The sequence below is a fragment of the Pleuronectes platessa genome, chromosome 2 (genome assembly GCF_947347685.1).
Source record: "Pleuronectes platessa chromosome 2, fPlePla1.1, whole genome shotgun sequence".
NCBI classification, from domain to species: domain Eukaryota; kingdom Metazoa; phylum Chordata; class Actinopteri; order Pleuronectiformes; family Pleuronectidae; genus Pleuronectes; species Pleuronectes platessa.
Genome location: NC_070627.1, coordinates 18132774 through 18153387, shown reverse-complemented (window position 1 = coordinate 18153387; position 20614 = coordinate 18132774). Strand labels below are relative to the sequence as shown.

At 39.7% G+C, this 20614-nt stretch overlaps 1 protein-coding gene across 1 annotated transcript in view; it reads right to left on the bottom strand.

Moving 5' to 3' along the window:
• The window catches only part of cpne5b (copine Vb), a 95557-nt gene that overhangs the window by 60502 nt on the left and 14441 nt on the right, over positions 1-20614 (bottom strand). The window contains exons 2-5 of the mRNA XM_053440550.1: positions 10630-10670; positions 10257-10303; positions 3463-3566; positions 1490-1529 (exon numbers count right to left, since the gene is read on the bottom strand). Coding sequence (XP_053296525.1) covers positions 1490-1529; positions 3463-3566; positions 10257-10303; positions 10630-10670 — 232 coding nt within the window. The remainder of the gene's footprint in view (positions 1-1489; positions 1530-3462; positions 3567-10256; positions 10304-10629; positions 10671-20614) is intronic.

Below are 20614 nucleotides of genomic sequence, written 5' to 3'. Positions count from 1 at the left end.
CACTTTCATCTATAATCCAGATTTTTAGTGTGGACCATTGTTCTGTATCACCAAGAACTGATGCAAATCAGGTTTGGTGTTGATCTAGTTCTTTTTTAACTAATCTCAGCCGGGATGTGGGACAATCCAAACCAAAAGTAGCTTTGGCAGGCAGCACGCACTAAATAATTCAACATGGGGCTATTGTGTCTTTCGTTTCAGTGAGTGTCTGATGTGCGATATCCCCTAATTCCACTCCATGTTACACACAAGAGCCTGGAAAAGCTCACCATTTCCATCTTGGCACAAGTGCATGTGACAAATCTAAAGGAGGACCAAATCTCTTAACCTACGCCAAGGACATTATGTTTTCTTGCTGATTGTTTGTCCTTCTGTCTGACTTTCAGCAGGATTACTCAACAACGACCAAATCAAATACTATGACATTTTATGAACGGCTGGGGCATGACCCAAGGAAGCATCTGTTACATTTTGATGCAGATCCAGGTTTTTTTCCTACTTTCCTTAAGATGCTGTCCTCTGAGACTAAAATGATAGTCGAGAGCTTCACAGAAGAGCTTGGACTGTCTCTCAGTTGCTTATTTCTGATCAGTGACATCATCCCTCCTCCTGAGGGAAGGATCATTAACGTGAGACAGCAGCCATGCAGTGTCAGAAGTGAGAGAGAGGCTGGGACCTACGTTGAGTTCTGCAGGCTTCCAGAAAGGTTGGGCAGCAGCAGCAACAACAATAACAACAACAACAACAGAGCACATCATATACCAAGAACACAACACTGTACTGAAAACCTAGCACTCCTAACACTGCTGAAGTTGAGAACATGAGAGTGCGAAGACAACACATGCTTTGCCAGAAAGGGAACCCAAAGCACAGAATTTATGAAAAAATGCAAACCCAGCTCATCCAAATACGTTCGTCAAATAATCACCAGAACGGATTATTTTCATAACAAACTACCGGCAATGCTTTTGGTCACCATAGTTTCCAGCCTTGAGGGAAAGAGCTAACTAGTGAGATAATAAAATTGGGTTCAATCTAATACAGCATGAAATGGAAACTAATGGTTAAAAGCATTGTGTGTTTCTACATGGTTGACTATACAGCAACTTATTGCACAATGCCTTAATGTAGTGCCACTACTACGACAAATAAAATATTCAAAGTTATAAAAAAGTTTCTAATTCTAATTCTATTACATACAACATTGATGAGTCTAAATTGAAAACAAAAAGTATTTGGAATCTTCTGTGATCAGGCAATAAAAAGGGTTTGCTTTATTTCATCAAGGTAAAATCGTGCAGCAGGCAACACAAATACATCATACAGAATCTCACATTAGACCACTGATAAAAGGGTTTGGCCAATCTCAAATCATGTTGGAGATTTTCTTTTCTGATATCACAGTCACTGAAGCCACTAATTCAGATATGACTCCAGACTGGCTTCCTTTTATCTGTGGTTTAAGGTTGAAATTACTGTGTGCACTCACGTGTTTGGACAGGTCTGGACTTTTGGAGTCCATGTCATACCTGGGAGGATACAAAAGGAAAGCAGCAAAGACATCTTAATTAAAAAAACAGTTAAGGAGACTTTTGTCTAAGTGATTGTTGCGCTTTTAAATGAGAGATTTAAAACTGAACTTGGGGATTTGTCATCAGTGGGAGCAGAAAAGAAATACCCTCAGTACAATACACTTTTCAGAGGCTTTTGTTTGTTTTTAAAATGTCTTGACTGTTACTCAAACATCTAGGGCAGGGAAATCTAGCAGAATATGAACTGGGTGGAATAACAACAAAGGAGAAACAGAATCAAGGGAAATATGCAATAATTAAGGTCATATTTGCATTAGCTAAATTTAAACTTACTGTAAAGAAGAAGTATCCTGTGAGAGTTAGGACAGATGATCAAATTTCTAATATAATGTTACGTTTTTTTCAATGCGCAATGATAAAAAAGGAAAGACAAGATCTTAGTATCTTAATAAGTGTTGTAAGTAGGGAGCTCTTCTATAATAAAGTTGCAGTTGAGCCTGCACTGATTTGCATGTAAAAATGAAGAAATTAAAGTGATTGAAACGGAGCAATATAATGAGATTCAATTATATATTTGATCCTGGTAATCTCAGAATGAATCAGTCTGAACGTGACAGGAAGTGGGTGGTATTCTAAATAAAGACACAGGAGGAAGACTAAACTCTGCACATACTAAATCATTTGTGTTTATTCAAGGACATTTATTAACTGAAAAGAAAGATCACATGAGACCACCCACGCCTGAATTCATATTATTTGTTGTTGCAGTTAAGGAGGTTAAGGGGCACTAAGAGTCAATCTGCAGAAAGTGTTTTAAGGCCATGTTTGCTTGGTTAAAGTCAAAAGGAAATGACTGCATCCAGGAGAGAGAGCTGAAGAACATATCCGTAGTGTTTCTAATGTAAGTTGGTCAATGCAAAATAGAAAAAAGGATGAAGGTAACATATTTTGAAAAGTATGTCAGACAGAGGACTGAGAAATCCTCACTGAGGAGAAAGTCTTTGAATTTACAAAGAAGGAAACAGAAGCGCTCTCTCCATGTGTGGAGTTACCTTGGGAAAGAGGCTGCGACAGTGCAAACAGTGAGCACGACTACCTGTGTTTCAGTGCTGGTGCAGAACAGAACCATGTGCAACAGATGATGTGCATCAAGTGCTGGGTGCTGTCCTTGGTGCTGACATATTTGAATGCAACTTTGTTACAGCGGCCAGGGAGGTTATGTTATTTGTTTTGTTTCACTGTTAGTAAACTGGATTGAGCAAAAACTACTGGACAGATAACCACCAGAGACGCTGGAAGATTGTGGTGTGAGTCAGGAAACAAAGGATCAGAGGGCAGATCTATGATTTTCTTTCCCATGTTCTCAACAATGCAAGATATGGATTTTATGATGTTTTCGTTGGTATCTTCAAAAATAATCCATGGTTCTTTTTTCTTTTTTAAATCAGGCATGTTTAGGGAACTGATATTTATGAGTGTGTGTTATTGCTTTGTTCTAAATGTGACAATTTGTGTTTAGGATAGGATAATTCAGCTATTTACAGCTTTGAATACTTTTCAAATTATTTTATAAGAAGGGCTTGTAAAGAATTTGTTCCATTTGAATTGGGAGGTCAGAATTTCTGAGTGATTCGGTTGCTATGGTGCTTGTATGTGCAAAATACATACATACTGTGTGCATAACTGCTATTGAGCAAGACAACAAGCAAGACAAAGGTTTTCCTGAAGACGCCCTCCTTGGTTTTTTGACTTGTACTAGAACACAGACTATAATACAACTGTGTTATAATACAATAGAATGCAGCATATGCTTACTGGAGCTGCCGATCAGCATAGAACAGAGCAGGAGGAAACCTCATCATAGTGAATGAGAGCAGAGGGCAGGAGAGAAAATACTAAGATGATCTGACATCAAAGAAAATCAACTCACAAGTCAAAGCGAAGGTTCTGCTTCTCCTCGAAAAAGTAGTCCAGGATGTACTTTCTGACAAAGTCTGGATTTAGAGTGTTGTCGATCGTCTCCGTTCTGCCAAACTGTAGAAGGAGGGAGAAATGAGATGGAGAGCAGAGAGGAATGATGGAAGCAAAAGCAATATAACAAAAACAGTTTTAGATAAATACATGCACATGCAGTGTGCAGTTGTCAGCTTTTTCTCTTTTTCATTCTCTCTCTTATAACACATACAGTAACAGAGGTCTGATTAGCATTCACACGCTGCTGTGCAAAGAGAGCCATAGGTGTGTTTCCTCCTTGATCCTCACTGCCATCCCACATTAATTACAGCAGGATAACTCACTCATCAACCCCACAGAGAGATGAGAGACACGATGAGAACAATATGTTCAAAGAATCAACATGGGTGGACTCGGAGAGAGAGAGAGGGGGGCAATGGCTTAGAAGGTATACACTGTAGAGCAGTGGAAGTGAAAAAAAAAGAGGGCAAATCTAACGTGGAGGGCTGGGAGAGAAAGGGGGGAGTACGGCGGGAAGGCGGGGGAGTGGGAGTGGGAAAAGAGTGGGAAGGGAGAGGAAGAGAAAGGCAGTGATTAAGGCCTCCTAATTAGAGGGATAGTAGCTCCCACAGTGCCAAACGCAGGGAAATGTGCCAGAGAAAATGCTGGCAGAGACCCAGCAGCAACAGCAGCAGCAGCAGGAGCACATGCATCTACTGTATGAAAAGCTGATCAAGAGTTTAAAATGTGTCATACAGTATATACATGAATTATTCAAACCCCCCTGGAATTACCGTGTTTAATCAAATACCTAATCTAAATCTATAGAGATTGATTTCAAACCTATACTTTTTTATTGTACAGGGATGATATTTTACACTGGTTTCACACAAGCATAAAGAATGGCTTCAGATGACATTAGGTGCTGAATAAATATAGAAGGGCAACATTTGATATGTGGCATATAATACAAATAATACATTTGATTTGTATAGCGCTTTTAAAAAAGTACTCAAAGGTACTTAGCATGGTAAAACAGGGACAATAAAAACAGTAATTAGACCGTATGGGTTGATTTGCTATTCCCATGTATTCCAAGGGTACTTAAATGTATATCTGTTTAGACTCAGACAGCCCTTGGTTAAATTAATGTTATGGAAAGATTGAGGTCTGGTGTAACACAGAAACATAGCTCCCAGTGAGGTAGATAAGGATATTATTCTAATAAACTACACTCTATACTAAGTGTAACTATAAAGTGCTAACTCTTGATTCCATTCATACACAAATATGCTTCATTTCATTGGAAATCTACCTACAATTTACATAAATGTCACAAAAGCCAATTCAAGTAGGCGTCCATCTTGTTTTTCCATAACGTGTATGGCACATACTGTAGGTGGATGTGAGAGCAAACCCCGCCTTTTCAATATGTGTAGAAAAAACGACATAAACAAAACCTTGTTTGATGCTATTCCATACCGTTATGTTACATGATGTGGAACACCTCCTTGAACTGAACATGTTCTCTGAGACCTCTCTTACACAGAATTTAAATGTTATTCTTCAATTTAGCACCAGCCAGGGTGATAAAGACACTGGTGTTAGCGTGTGTGTCGTGCACCCGGGCTTTGGAGAGGACTCTGAGGTGTTGATGAAGCTGTGAGCACACGACGGAAAAGAGACGGGTGAAGCCAAAGATGAGCTCCATAATGTGATTTCCCTGCTGAGTGGAGGAGACAATACTGTGCTGCAGAGTTCATTAGATACTGCTGGGATGCTGGAGCCTGCTAATGAGAAGCTGGCATAAAGTCTCTGACCTCCACCCTCAACATCTACACACACACACACACACACACCACTACACACACATTGAACATATGGAAAAACGGAACCCTTCAGGCTTATAAAAGATACAATAGAGACCAATAGTGTCACATACTGAAATGTGAACATATCCTTAAACCACAGACAGAATAGATCACTTACACACACACACACACACACACACACACACACACACACACACACACACACACACACACACACACACAGCGGGCGCATGGCGTTAGATACAAGCTAGAGCACAGGAGAGTGATGACAACACACAAGTCTAATCCTTCATTACCTTTGTGGGTTTTTTGTTCCAAACTTGACAAAAGATTTAATTATCTTCTTCCCTGGAGAATCAGGGAACCAGAGCCGGGGATTTGTGTCATCTGAGTGTCCTGTATCGTTCTCTGGTTAACATGGAGTGTTATCCTCCTTGCACCATGTTCAGTAGATGGTGACACAGTGCTGATATAATGAGCTCGGTGGAGTCTAGTGTTCTCAAAGAGAAGTATATGATGGTTGTGTGAATTTGGAGTACATTTTTTTTATGCACTGGGGTGCTTTAATAAGATAAAAAAAGAGAGAAACCAGATGAACACTGAAAATCCCCCATGACAGATAGAGCATTGAGGTTACTGTGGGGGTCGCTGGAGGAGAGAAAGCCGCACAACCAGCTGGAATCCTCTATCTTACACACACAAGTTGTGTGGCTTCATGGGACAATGATTCCCAAAGTTTGGTAGAGCTTTGAGCCAGAGTTGTGATTGTGAACACATTATATATGATGCATAGAAACAAACAGATGCACCAGAGAGAGAGAGAGAGAGAGAGAGAGAGAGAGAGAGGGAGAGAGAGAGAGAGACAGAAAGAGAGAGATGGCAGCATGCACTTAAAAGTAAATTGGAAGAAAGAGGGAAAAGGTCAACCATGTCACATCTCCCTCAAGCAACTGTAAATTTGCCATCTCCCTCTCTCATTCTCTAAAGCGTCATATATCTAATCACAGCTTTTCACCATTTTCTCCTCTCGTAACAATACTCCACTCTCGTACCACAGCAGTGCACTACTCATGCGGCTGTTTTCCAAAATGTGATTTTTCTTATTTTACCTTGGCTGTGAGCTGCGGCTTTGTGCTGCAATTAAACATGGAGGTGAAATGAATGAGGTCTGTTTTAAGTCCCCAGGACCATTGTTGTGCTCTGAGGCCATAATAATCCCTCACATTATGATTTGATATAAAAGACGGACACATGAAAGTCTGGATCAAGGTCTTAAAAACCAAGGTTCATGTCTTTGATACATTTGATCAGTTGATCATTCAAATTTATGGAGAAGAATAAAGACTATTGTCAACTGTTGTCAACACTGTGGTTTTTTGGCCGTCTGCACGTTGTCACCTTGTTTTCTATTTGAATGGAGAAAGTTGCCATTGTAATAGGATACTGGTGTTGAGACCGGCATCACCAACATCAGGCGACCAACATCAGTCTGGGTACTTTGTTTTCTGAAGTGACCGGTTAAGCTTCCACTCATTCTTCTTCTTCTATTGTTTAATGCTGTCTTCCTGCAATTGGTCAGAAAGTCCAAACTTTCATACTTTATATGAACTGAAACATTGTTCATTTTGATCCAGACCTAGACTTACTCTTTTTTTAGTCCGCTGGCCTGGACTTCACACCTGTTATTTGGTTTGGACTTAACAGAAAAATCCTCAACGCTGAGATGTGACGTTAAATGCTTCTTACAAAAACCTACAGTAACAAACTTAATCTGTATCTTTTGGTTATTTTACCTCGTCTCATTTGAGGGTGTGCAGACGGACGATGTTCTAATGCTCTACAGATTAAGTTCCTTGAGGCAAACTTGTGAATTTTGAAATTGGGTAATATAGATAAAATTGTACTCTACTATTTTTAAGCGGGCTAATAATTAGCTGTAACTGAGTTCCAAGATTACAGGGCTTTGTTACGATTCCTCCCCTAGTTTCATTAGTGCTTCTCTTTTTAATTAAAATGGTGAGTGTTGAGGATTTTTTAATCAGTTTCTGTCCATTACATATTACAAACCACCAGGTTAAGTTTGCAAGGAATTTTAGTAATTACATAGTTCCTGTTAAATTCCCTATATCCCTTTCACCCTAGTCTTTACTGTGGGTTAAATGGAGCAACAAATCAAGTATTAAGCATGATGCTGAGAAAAGTTGTTCAAGTACTAGAACAAAAGACTGAGACATGTTTTCGGCACTGCACTGTGGATATGCGGCATATTTTACACTTAAAGAACTCCTGAAAATAACTTCTAGAAAAAAGAAATGAAACATCCAAGCAACACAAGCTTAAAATCAGCCTCAAAGTATTTTCCAACCAAGTGAAGAAAAACAGATCTTTACTTTAGAGGAGAGACTGAGCGCACGTAACAAGGAGAGGAAGAGGACCCTTATGACTAAGGTTTATGATCTAACACAGATTATTAAAAAAAACAAAAACACTAAAAACGACATACATCCATGACAGACAAGATGGCTTCCACAACAAAAAAAGGGCATGAAGAGGAAAACGGCATGTTATGTGACCCAGGCCTGACCGCAGTGCTAAGTGCTCCTGTCAAGAAATTGTTTGAAGTCTCAAGGTCCCCGGTGAGTCACCTGCTCGGCTTTGCATGGCCTGCTCCCACAGTGTCACCTGGAGTCACATCAATATCCATCCCCCCTCAACAACATGATGGAGGAGGAGAGTTTTAATGATTTGTTGGAAGGAAATCTGTCGATATGGTGGAACTTATTGAAATTTGGCTTTAGAATAAATGTGAGACACTCATTATGCTGATTTGATTAACAGCCTGCCTTCCCACCATGTGGGTGTCTTAATATATAGTGTTATATATACCATCATCTTTACATATGCATACGACTATGCAGGAGGCACATACACATATGCACAGTTTCTCACAAACACAGTCACAACAGAGTCACTGTGGTCCCTCTGATACATTTTAAGAAAAGCCCACATAGCCATCTGTTTTGTAATAATGAAGCACAAGTAACAGAGGAGGGTCATCTATATAACTATGAGTATATAATGATTTACATTAAATTATGATCAACAACACATTCAAAGTGAACCAGGTCTTTAAAAATAACATATGTGGAGACTCTCATGCACTGACATTTTGCACCAAACATAAGGGCTGACCCCAGATATTTTAAATATGTCTAAATTCTGTTATGGGAAGCTGCATGTACTTATGCATATGTACAGAGTATATGCATTTCCCCAGCACAGCCCTAGAGTGGGATATTTTCTAGTTTGTGTTGTATTTTGTTTGATGTTTCAAATGTTTGTGTTCATATGACTGTGTGTGTGTGTGTGTGTGTGTGTGTGTGTGTGTGTGTGTGTGTGTGTTTTTGTGTTCAAAGCTCCATTTATTCACAGAATCACCCACATGGACACTAAAATCACATGGTTGAGGGTGGTGACTGTCACATCAAACAAGCGCTGATTCAATTCAATTCAAAATAACTTGATTTGTCCCCGGAGGGCAATTCTATGATGGCTCTTTTAAAAGCTCTGTCTCCGAATATGAGCTGTGGGCATTTGTTTCTGTGTTTCATTGACCGCTTTGATGCTTTCGCAGCATCCACTTATCTCTTAGACCAGCCTTATAGACAAATTAGACGAGGAAATCTCATATTCGACATTGTGGGACCTACAAGTGGCTTTTCTATAAGAGTGGTTGGTTTCGTTCTGTAAAGGGATTTGTTGACAAGGTGAAGGTTGAGTAAAGGTTTTCATTATGTGCTTTGTTTGACAACATTTGCAATGACTCCTGGGGGAAGATCTGTTCATTTTAATTCAAAATTACATATTCAAAAGGCCAGTCATGAAAAGTTTGGCTTAAATGTAACTACACATTCCTTCCTCATTTCATAGACATTAATATGCTGATATGCCCCCCTCCCCCCCCCCAACAGTTGCTACCCTTCACCTCCTGTTCACGTGTGATCTGTGCGAGCAAGGAGGCGAATAATACATTCCCTTCCTGTGGCGAGGCAAATCGGCTCTGCATAAAGTTCAGCTTTGGTGAACTTTGACCCGCATTATTCACCTGCATTTGCATATGCGTGAAGGTTCCCTTAAGGTGGAGAGACTCAGCCATGAGGTTGAATACTTATTTCGCTCAAAATATGTCTCCTGTCATATAAAAATGCACGAGGGGGGGCATGTTAACTAATTAAAAATCTAACCCCTAACTCCTAACCCACTTTAAGTTGTTTTAACGACTACTCACAGTTGGAGAAGACATTAATGTTTAGAAAAGATACAGATTTCTTCTATATTAGTATTTGTATTAGTTCCTTAAGTCACAGGAAATCCTTTAAGGTTTATTTTACCTTGAGAGAAATCTAATGGATGAACCAACAGAATGGTAATGTTTTTAACAGAGAACATGGACAGTATTCGACTTCATGCACTAAACCAAACAAGACACAGTAAGAGCTGGTTGAATGCCTCCCCTGTGTGCCGCTTAGTCTCCAAAAAGCCTACGTATTGATCATTACACTGTGGGGGGTTTCCTTTGTTGGTTGAAGTCTCTAATTAGTGAATATTTCCTGGCATTTCCAGACAACTGATAGTTGAACAGCTTTAATGAAGTCTTAAAGCCAACAACTGCATGTTTCACAGTGAAAATTCGTCTTAACTAGAGGCTCAGACATACACACACACATTCACACACTCACTCACACACACACACACACACACACACAGACCCACACACACACACACACACAGTTGCAACCGGATAAAAAAAGATGAAAGGACATCCAATTAAGTTCTTGCTGTGCTCACCATGTGCTCGTTGTAGCTGTGTATGTGTGCGTGTGTGTGTGTGTTTGTTTGTGTGTGTGCGTGTGTGTGTGCACGTGTAGAGGGCACTCACCTCTCTCCACTGTTTGGTTTCCACACCTTGAGTATAGAGCACGCATACTGTGAAAAAATACGGGAAACATAGAGATAAAGTATTACAAAAAAAGAGAAAGAATTGCCAGAAAATCTGAAAATGAGAGGGTAGTGAGCGAGAGAGATCAGAGGACAGCAGGAAGATTGCAAATGGGAAATCAGTGTAAGAGCCTCAGTTCAGTGAACAAACATGCACGGCCCTCTGAGCAAAACATAGATTTCCCAAATCGCAGCGCAACATGGCCCAAAAAACAAAAATCCACAAAAACTAAAAAACTAATCGAGCGGGAGATGATGAAGAGATGACAGAAGAGCACAAACTACAACACCTGCAGCCTCTACAACATACTCACATGGATCTGACTTGGAAAATGTGTCTTTATCCAGCAGGTTTCTGGAAAATAAAGAGAGAAACAATTGTTAGATATAATGACATTTCACTATCATAGAGACCTGAGGAGACTAAGATAATCCTGGAGAAATGGCACTTTTAAGCTCAATTATTTCATTTTCACTTTGACTTTACGCCATACATATGTTGCACAGTTCAAACGCAATCTCAAAGCTCAAATACTTGCCTTCACTCTGGTAATTGAAATTATTACATTAGAAACGGCACAGAGCTGTTTAAGATTCTTTTTTAGAACCTTATTTTGTTATATTCACAGAACTCTGGTTTAAGCTTATTAAGCTGATGCTTTTATCCAAATCATCTAACAATAAGTGCATTTAACCATGAGGGTACAAACCCAGAACAACAAGAATCGAGAAAGTACAATTTTCTTCGAGAAAGCCAAACTACCAGGTGCTTTATTCAAGTGCCTTTTAAGTGCTACATAAGTGCTGCTCTTTTTTTTATATATATATGTATATATTTTCTTTTATCCATGGTTTAGTCGGAAGAGATGTTTCTTTAGTCTGCGGTGGAAGACGTGTAGACTTTCTGCTGCCCTGATGTCATTGGGCAGCTCGTTTCCACCATTTAGGAGGAAGTAAATAGGTTGTAGTTACGATGTGTGCAGGTTTTTGTCGCAATACATTCATTTTTCTTCCTCTGTCAACCTCCAACCTTCCCTCCACTGATCGCAGATTCAAATGAAACATGCAAAGCTTGACTCTTTGAAGTGACTGTGGAGCCCCCTCTCTCTCTCTTCCAGAGATTTGTCACCATGGCACATACCATCAAAGGCTTGCATGACACCTCGCAAGTTGCTCGGGAAAAAATAAATCACTAATAGATGGAAATGTAACTTAGATGCAATCCTACATTCAGCACAAGAGGAGGGAAAAAACCTGTATTTACACACAGAACATCGGTCTAATGATAGTTTTGTTCTGAAGTCAGCTTATGGTCATTGACTACTTAGGTTCAGGGATATTTTGTTTCAAGGAAATGTCATAGTTTGGGTTAAAAATAAGATGACTATTCAAAGAAAGAAAAGGATATTGGTTATTAGAATTACGCAGAATAAGGCGGACAGACAAATGAAGCTCCTAGTGGGGGTTGTGACTAGCTCGGCAGTGGAGGCTCTGGGTTACCGGCTGACTCCAAACAAGCTCCCAAAGAAAGTGCTCAGGATCAGGCCTACACTGGTGACCAGCATGCTGAAGGCTAGCATGACGGAGGCTAGCCGACTGAAGTGCAGCACACTAGGAGACGGGCTGGAAATCCAGTGTGTCCATTCATTCATAAAGCACTTAATGACAAATGCAGATCATAACACATTTATGTAGACATGAAAACAGCACCAAAAAAAAGGTATAAACGAAATCATAGTGTCGATCTTCAAAGAAAACAACCTGCTGGGTCCACGGTTCATAATATTATGGTTTAAGGATTCAGGACACAAAGACACATCAAGGAAGGGGAGGTATTTTAATGAGAATAAACAGGCTAACAGATGCTTTGGCTGGCAGACAGGTATGCAGGTGTAATCCAAAGAGAAAAAGCCTCAGGGAAACACAAGGGAGCACATGGGAAGTGAACAGGCAGGGGGAGCACACACAGGTGTAAACATGTGATCACAAACACAGAGGAAGTAAAATCAAGGCAAGATACATGTAGTGAATTTTCAAAATAAAACAGGGAACTCAACAAAGTTTGGACCCGAGGAAAGAAAGATTTCCATCATAACCTCACAGTGGTCGGCTCGGCTAGGATGTGTTTCATGGGTACGCAAAGACTTTATATTAAAGTACCAAAGAAACTGCACTTGTTCTTTGTGTTTTTATTAATGGCATCCAAGATGATTCTTCCTCTGTGCTCAATAATTGGTGCACAGGTGGTGCTACACTTTGTTGGAGGGCAACAAAACCCAAGATACTAATAGGCAAGATTTTGTTGACTCACCCTAACAAGTGCAACAAAACAAACTTTAGAGTTTTTATCAAAAATGAAGGATTAACACAAACATTGTTGTACCCAGTCCTTTATATTCCATAATGCAACGTTTCTATTGTTTATCTGCACAGTTTTATACTCGTAACCTTTATAAAGTCCAGTAAAGGGAAAGGGTAAGCTAGAATACAGTGCTATGATGAAGACCTTGCGGTGTTGATACAGATGTTTAAATCAATAGTCCCACTTGGCTCCTCAGTCGGTTATAGGAGACATTTCAGTGCAGAAAATTGTTGATCTCTCAAACAATGGCAGCCTGATTACAAGCATGTCTGTGTGTTTACTGAATCTCTCTCTCTGGCCTCTAAACACCTGCCACACCTCCTGCTTTGTGACGACATGTTAAACCTCACACTTTTTATACCACAGCAAAAAAAAAAAATGAAGGATAAGCTTATTTTGTCAGATTTGATCTCTACATCAAAATGTGGATTTCTCTGTTTATTGAATGTGATCATTAATTCCCAGACTGATAGTTTTTTAGCTACTATCAATTCTGACAGTTATTGTCAGCAGCCGTCATTTCAGTAGGTGACCTATATACCAGATCACTTTCAGAGGAATCTTCTGAGCCTGAAGTTTGAGTAATGGCTGCAGTATTGATTTTCAATGAAAGGCTGGGGGTACAACATTGTAGGGTTGTGTGATGTGAGAAGGAAAAAAAACCAAAGAGGTAATTGTCAGCGATCTCTTTCACACTAGCTGCTCTTCCTCCGCTCCGTCCCACTTCGCCCTGCAGACTCTGTCAATCTGTGAAACATGCTCATGCAGGAAAAGAATGACACGCTGAAGGGGGAACAATACGTTTAACCATATGACTCCTTCATACTTTTCAGTAAATATTGTCTGAAATAGTATCTGTAAGTTGTTTCATGTGGTGCAGTTTGTATTTAAACATTCTGGCCCAAGCAGTATTATTTAGAAAATGTGTACATGGGTCTATCTTACCATTTTACCATTTTGCCATTTTACCATTTTAAAGTATGTAAGATATGATGGATGAGAGCCCAGCTAACGCAGACCGAGGCTGAAAGAGCTTTCCAGCCTCTCAGATTCTTGGCTCAGCTCACATGTGAATTATATTCAGTCTCTGGCTCTGTCTGACTGACTGACATCACACATGAGGTTGTGTGTAGGTTCTGAATTCCTTCCAATACGATTTTCTTTGCTTTCTGACTTTCTTGTATTTTCCTCTTGACTTACCCAATCCATCTTTTTTTCTCTCTTCCTGGGCTGTGACAATATTTTAATGCGCTTTCTATGAATATGTTGTCCTCCTGACCGACACCTGTGTTTCGTGTGTGTGCGTGTTACACTTCCATCATGCATCCTTGACATTTTCAGAAAACCTGCCAGGGGCTCCTGTGCAACAAACACTATTACCCTTCCTGTGTTTGTTTGTTTTGTTCAGTGACATGAGAGCCCTGATTCAAGACACCAAAGTCTGCTGGCTTCTCTGATTCTCCTTTCAGTTTCTTTCTTGTTTCATTTTCTTCCACAGTTTCTACTGACATAAATCTTCAGCCATGTTCTTTCATCAGACTCAATCTATTTTAATCTATTCTCTTGCCCTATGTTCCATTCTCTCTCTGTCTCTCTTTCAAAGCAATCATAAACACAAGACAAGATACTAATAAAAAAGAAAAACATGCAGTAGTGAGATCTTGTATTTTTTTTATTGTATTTTACAGGTTACAAACAGCCGTAGCTCTAGTTCTGTTATTGTTGAAATGCTTGTGATTGAAGTGTCCTAGGCTCCACGCAGAAGTGTTGTTCCAATGAGTTTGAGCTAAATTGAAAAGTATGATTGGATTGCTGGTTTGAAAGCAAGACAATTAAATTAACAAATGAGTGCAGTGACTTGCACATTGACTTTAAAAGTAATGTTGCCCTGAAACGGAAATATTGCAAACCCAAAAGCTCCAGCAGAGCAAATGGGGTTTGCAAATGCATCTTTCAGTTTGTCAAGCTAATGAGCAAAAATGTATCAGGAATGTATTCTGTACTAATCGGGTGCTTTGTTCAGTTTTATTTACTGAGCCTTTTTTTCAAATACATCGTTGGACCCTTTCCATTCACCAACCCACCAGTACAGCTCTCAAAGGTAGCATTAGCAGATATAACACAGAAAGACCAATTTATTTCTGCTCCATTTTATTGTCTTAATGTGAGTCATCAAGCATCTTGGGCCACATTGCACATCAGAAATGTTGTAGATTGCTGTACAGCCAAAATCTATGAGAACAATGTCTAGCTCTTTCTCTACTAGTATGCGGTTGTTTGCTTTTTGCAGTTCAAAGTAGCATCGTTATCTTCTATTATATGTCCAGCTTCACAATGTGGGAGAGGTGCTCGCCATTTTACAAACAAAACACAAACCTCAAACATATGACATTGTTCCCGAAAGTATGAAAACTTCCTTTTGATATTTGGAGACGACAGAGCATTTTTCAACAGTGTGTCGTGTCGCTCTCTTTATATTTGGTAATTTGCAGCTTATTCAATGTGCTTGTAAGGAACACCATATCCCATCTGCCTTTGACATTTGCAGGCTAAATGTCACCGCTCAGCAGAACAGGTGAGTCCTTGAACAAGTAGGGTCACGGTGAGATTTAACAGTACTTGTGTAGAAACAGAAGAAAATATAAGAGTGAAAACTAGTTGAAGACTTAAGAGACCTCAACTAAAAAACAAACAAAAAATTCCAGAAGTGAGCTTTGGTGAGTTTAAGTTACATTAGTATCTGAACTTCACTTTCTTATCGCAATTATTTAGTTGATGGCAATTTGTCTTAGAATGTGGAAATCACAATGACCCAAGGAAAGAATCTTGGACATCTTGGACACAACGTTATATAAAAAAATGATTCCTAATTTAAGTGGACATTGTTATTTTGAGAATTCTCTCTTTGTACTGTTTCATATATGACTGCTACATATGAGTGAGAGCTGATGTACTGGCAGGCAGTTTCTCCAGAACAGAGGAGATGGAAGATAGATTTTCCTCTTTCTTTTATCAAGAAAACAGTAACTGTAAAGGTGGTTGCTATATTTTTAACATCTTCTAAAAATTACACATTAATTCTAATAAAGAAAGTGTGAGACCTGACCTTTCCTCTCTTATATTTTTACATTCGAAGCTGCCAGCTCGGCACTTCTCATCAAACAAATTAGAAGAGAGCAGAAAGAGCGAGTGTCAAGTCTGACTTGGGTCTTTTGAAAACCCACTTATAAGCAAACGGGTAAATGTCAGAGACATTTTTAAAACCAGCCGCCCACCTGTATGTCACCACGCTGGAGACGCAAATTAAAGATTTTTCTTGGATGACACAAAGCAAAGCTGCAAAAAGATGAGGCTGTGGGCTGTAGGGGATTCACTCAGGGAGTCAATATCCCACTTTCTAGAATTTGAACATTATTTCTGATCCCTCCAAACCCGCATGTGCATCTGTGGAATGAGTCATGACACTGAGGTTGAACATTTGAGTCTCCTGGTTCATTTTAATAACCTCACTCATTAGAACAACAGCAATGTTCTCAATTGTACATTTGACATTTCTATCTTTCAGATTTTGTGTGTGTGTGTGTTTGTGTGTGTGTGTGTGTGTCTGTGTGTGTTAAGTCAATGTGGACTCTATGTGAAAACATTACCACCAGAACATGCAAGCACTCCACCAATTATATCAATATGCTCTCTTTGCTAATTTAGTTCAGCTTTTTTCCGGGCCAAAATGAATCAGCCCAGATATGTCACGCGCCGCTGCCTCCTCTCTGTCTCTGTCATTTCCACCTCCTGTTTATCTGGCGGCTGCGTGTTATCCCTCTTAATGGTCTCTCCATTATCTCTTATGTTAAACGTAGCCTCGAATTGCTTTCATCCCTGTGCCGCTGCTCTTTATTTCCCAACATTCACTCAGTCAACACATGTATTTTTAGACCACAGCCGGTTTAATTTGCTTTTTGCAAGTCCACACTTATTGCAGTGATCAAATCTAAAACGTAATAATGTAAATTTGTAAGAACAACATTTGGATTCATGCACTGTTATTGCATGTAAAACTAATATTTGTACTTTTTAATAAAGCAGGGTTGTTTCATTGATGTTTTTATAGATTTTCTGAAGAATCTGATCCTTGTTGTGCAGCATTGATTCTGTTACCTAGTTCTTGACTGTGACCAGAAGTACATAGACTCTATCTCTAAAAGTACACATCTAATCTAATTACTTCTAATGGAGAGAATATTGAAACTGCCACTCACAATAAATCATGTTTTCTTTAGGGTATCACAAATGTCTCAATCTGAATCGAATACAGTATATTTTCTTTATATCTCAAGGGAGCAGGTCATTTTCAGCTTGAGGTGCAGTGAATTATTGCCGTTTGGCCCTCAAGGTTTTCTCAGAGTGGTGGTGTTATCTCTTTGGAAAGATAACTGCTGAGGAAACTTCCAATTCTTCAGAAGATAATGCATGGGCAAACTGTGTTGCTATGGTGATGTAGTTAAATATCAGGATCATTTCCACAATAAGCTCCTACAGTAACTTTGTGAGACAGAATGCTGTGGTCAGGCAGGCCCTCTTCCTTATTCCCAGTGTTAACCTGTGGGTCATGGGCGTGGTCGAGCGCATGTGTCAATGGGACCTTGACAATAGGGATCCATATCCTCTGGCTCCACATGCACAAGATGGCAATGTTCACAGTATTTTGGCTTAATTTCTGAATAGTGGGAGGAAGTGGAGACGCGTCACCCATCTTTATACACAATCTATGAATGTGCTAACATTTTGGAATGATAAAATGCATTTTGAAATCCATGATAAATACAGTCTGGACATATAAATACATATAAATGATGATTGTCTTTCAATTTTATATTTATAATACAACAGCTGGAAAAATGAACAGGGTAAATTGAATCTGTTTGATATACTTTCTTATTTTTTTACTTTTTCTTTCTCCCCTGCTCCCCAGTAAAGTCGATACCCTAATGCATTTCCAATATTCTTCCAATTTGCTGTCTCTTCTAAATGTTAAGTTGCCTTAAATCAACACTTTGGGGGATTTTCCATTCAAACATCTTGCAGCCTTGACTTTATCCACATCAGGCCTTTAGTGCTGAGTTTGGCATAGAGGGAATGATGGGTATGAATTAGAGTATGTAAGTATTCAGGTATGCGTAGAAACTGAGTAGCAGAATAGATCTGATGTCTGTAATAATAATGTATATACACAACAATGATAAAGTGCTGTGGAAGTGAACATTATGCTTTATTTACCATGTGGGCTGCTCGCGTATGGCTACAGGTAATGTCATCCCCCTCAATGTGTTTTTTTTCAGGGCTGTGTTACTGACTGACCTTTATTTGTTTTTGCTCCACAAGCCTCGAGCAATTTTTCTAAATAATGGCTTTTATGAAGAATTTAGAGTGCGTTGAAGTACCAATTTATTCCCTATGTCAACTCACAATGTACACTCACATACATATAGCCCACAGTATAGACATAGGAGATGGGTGGGGACGAAATGCAGCTTTGTCTGAAGCTTCACACACCAACCCAGCAGCAAGCAGGCGCTCAACCTGAGTGTATTAAAAACTAGGTCTGCTGAAACAAAACCTCATCAAAGTGACTGCTTTATTACCCCGTGTCAAAAACAGCCCCAACAGCATATGCCTTCCCACACACCAGCCCCAAGACAACAACGGCTCTGCCCTACATGTGGAAACAAACCTCACCCAAAGCGAAGCGCTCCTCTACAATACAACAAAACTTGCATGGATGATCTCAACCAGGTCGAAGAAAAGTTTATTCACTCAGCAGATGGTTTTTAAGAGAGTATTTTTGCAGGATTGCAGGAATGGTAATTACTGTAAAAAACAGTCCTTTTATATTAACATTTAAACCTCTGACTAGGAATAAAGCTTGAGAGAAGACTCTCATAATTTGATGTCAGTGCTTTTTGCAGAGCAAAGAGAGACATGTTTGATCAATTAAAATAGACTGCTCTAAAATGTCACAAGGATGTTACAATAATAATTGAATTTTCAATTAGATGAGAGTTCTACTTCACATCCCTGTAAGGATGCGAGTCAGCTTTTCACCAGGGCATTATAACAACTATGGCTGAAACATGAAATATTTGAAATGTGTCACCATATTTGCATTGGGTGTTACATAATACATTTCAAAGGGAGAGGCAACACTAAAGGGGTTTCAAACTAACTTCCTGAAACACAACTTCTCTTATGTAAATGAGGTTATGAAAAGATCTGAGACCCGCAGAGGCAGGATTTAGGTGTGTATGCCGCCGCTGTGCACAAGGGACTTTGAGAAATCAAGAGAGCTGGGTTGTAAGACACAATTGAATGTAACAAAAAGAAGAGCGGAAGAAAAAACAGAGAGGGAGTTGGAAAGAGAGAGCGAGGGAGATAAAGTCCTCGGAGATTAGATCAGAAATAGACGAGAGTGTAACGGAGTTCCTCTCGCTCCGGGAGACAGAAGAAGCACGCGCCAGTTAGACAGACACACCGACCATATTTATTTGAGATCTGACACAAACCACAATAATTAGCTCGTTCCCTCTAACCTGCAGGAGGCTCCTCAGCTCTCTGAGTGCGAGCTGAGAAAAGGATGATAAATATCTGGGGATGACTGGTTCTTTTTGAAGAGGCGTTTCAAGACATGCAAATTCCGCTGATGAGATTCTTTACTTGGGAAAGAGTACGTCAGCATTAAAAAGCGGCCGGGGGCTAATAAGTAAAACTTTGGGAGCTCATCCATTTTTTACTTGACTGAGGTATTTATACACACTGTATTGTATCTATTATGCATCGCTGGGACATGACATGCCTATTTGGAAATCGTGTCTTGTAAAGGAACCGTGGCTGATGCTGGAAGAATCTTATAGAAACTGTTGTGCCTGCAGCCAAGAAACTATAGGACCACATTATACCATCCATTTGAATACTGTTGCCAACACAGTATTCCCTGGAAATGTAAATGCTGAGAAGACTATGGAATGCATGTGTGCATCAAGGGTCAAAGGTCAACATCGAGGGCGTGTTTCTCCGGTTCGAGGAGGACAGTTTGTGGGTGTAGAATACACTGTATACATAGAGCCCAGGCTCTGTGCTTCACCTCTTGCTCGCACCCAACGCAGCACAACTCAACAGGGTGTAGAAGTGAACTGGTTATCTTTCACCTGCAGAATCAGGGAGTAGGTGAGAATAGAAAAGACACAACTGAGACGGAGCAGAACACATTTAGCTAAATGTGCAGGTTTAACACAAGTTTCATCATTGGATTCTGTACATACAGCACACACAATAAGGAACCACTGCAGGGTATTAGGTTCACCTGTGAAATCTAATGCAGGTCAAAAGAGTAGCTCTTCTTTCAGGAAGTGTATTGTGGACATTTGTTGTTTCCACTATGTTTACGGTTGAATTTGCCCTGGATCACATATGTGCCCGATTTTTCTAGATCAAGATGAATTATCTCCTGGGATAACATTGAAAATGTTAAAAACAACCAATCACACAATGTTAAAGAGAGTGACAAAAGAAATCCCTGGATTCAAATTACATCTTCATTGATGTAGGGAAGACTTCTTGGACACTTGCATGACACCACAGGAGCAGTATGGAGGCATCTAATGTTATTTTTGTCTTGTTTTTTTACATGTGAAGAAGCGGTCACCATTAACTTCAATTGTATTGAATTTGGCTTCAACACTGTTTACCCCCGAAACTCCAATATGATAGAGGGACTCACATGAAACATGCATGTAACCCAGAGTTACCATGTCACTTATATCAGTTTCCATATTGCTGATTTGCCTAATGCAGTGAACTGAGCTTTATGAAATCTGCAAATACAACCCACACTTTCTGCTTTTAATGTGACGCGGGTACAGAGGTTACACAACCAAACGTGGTTG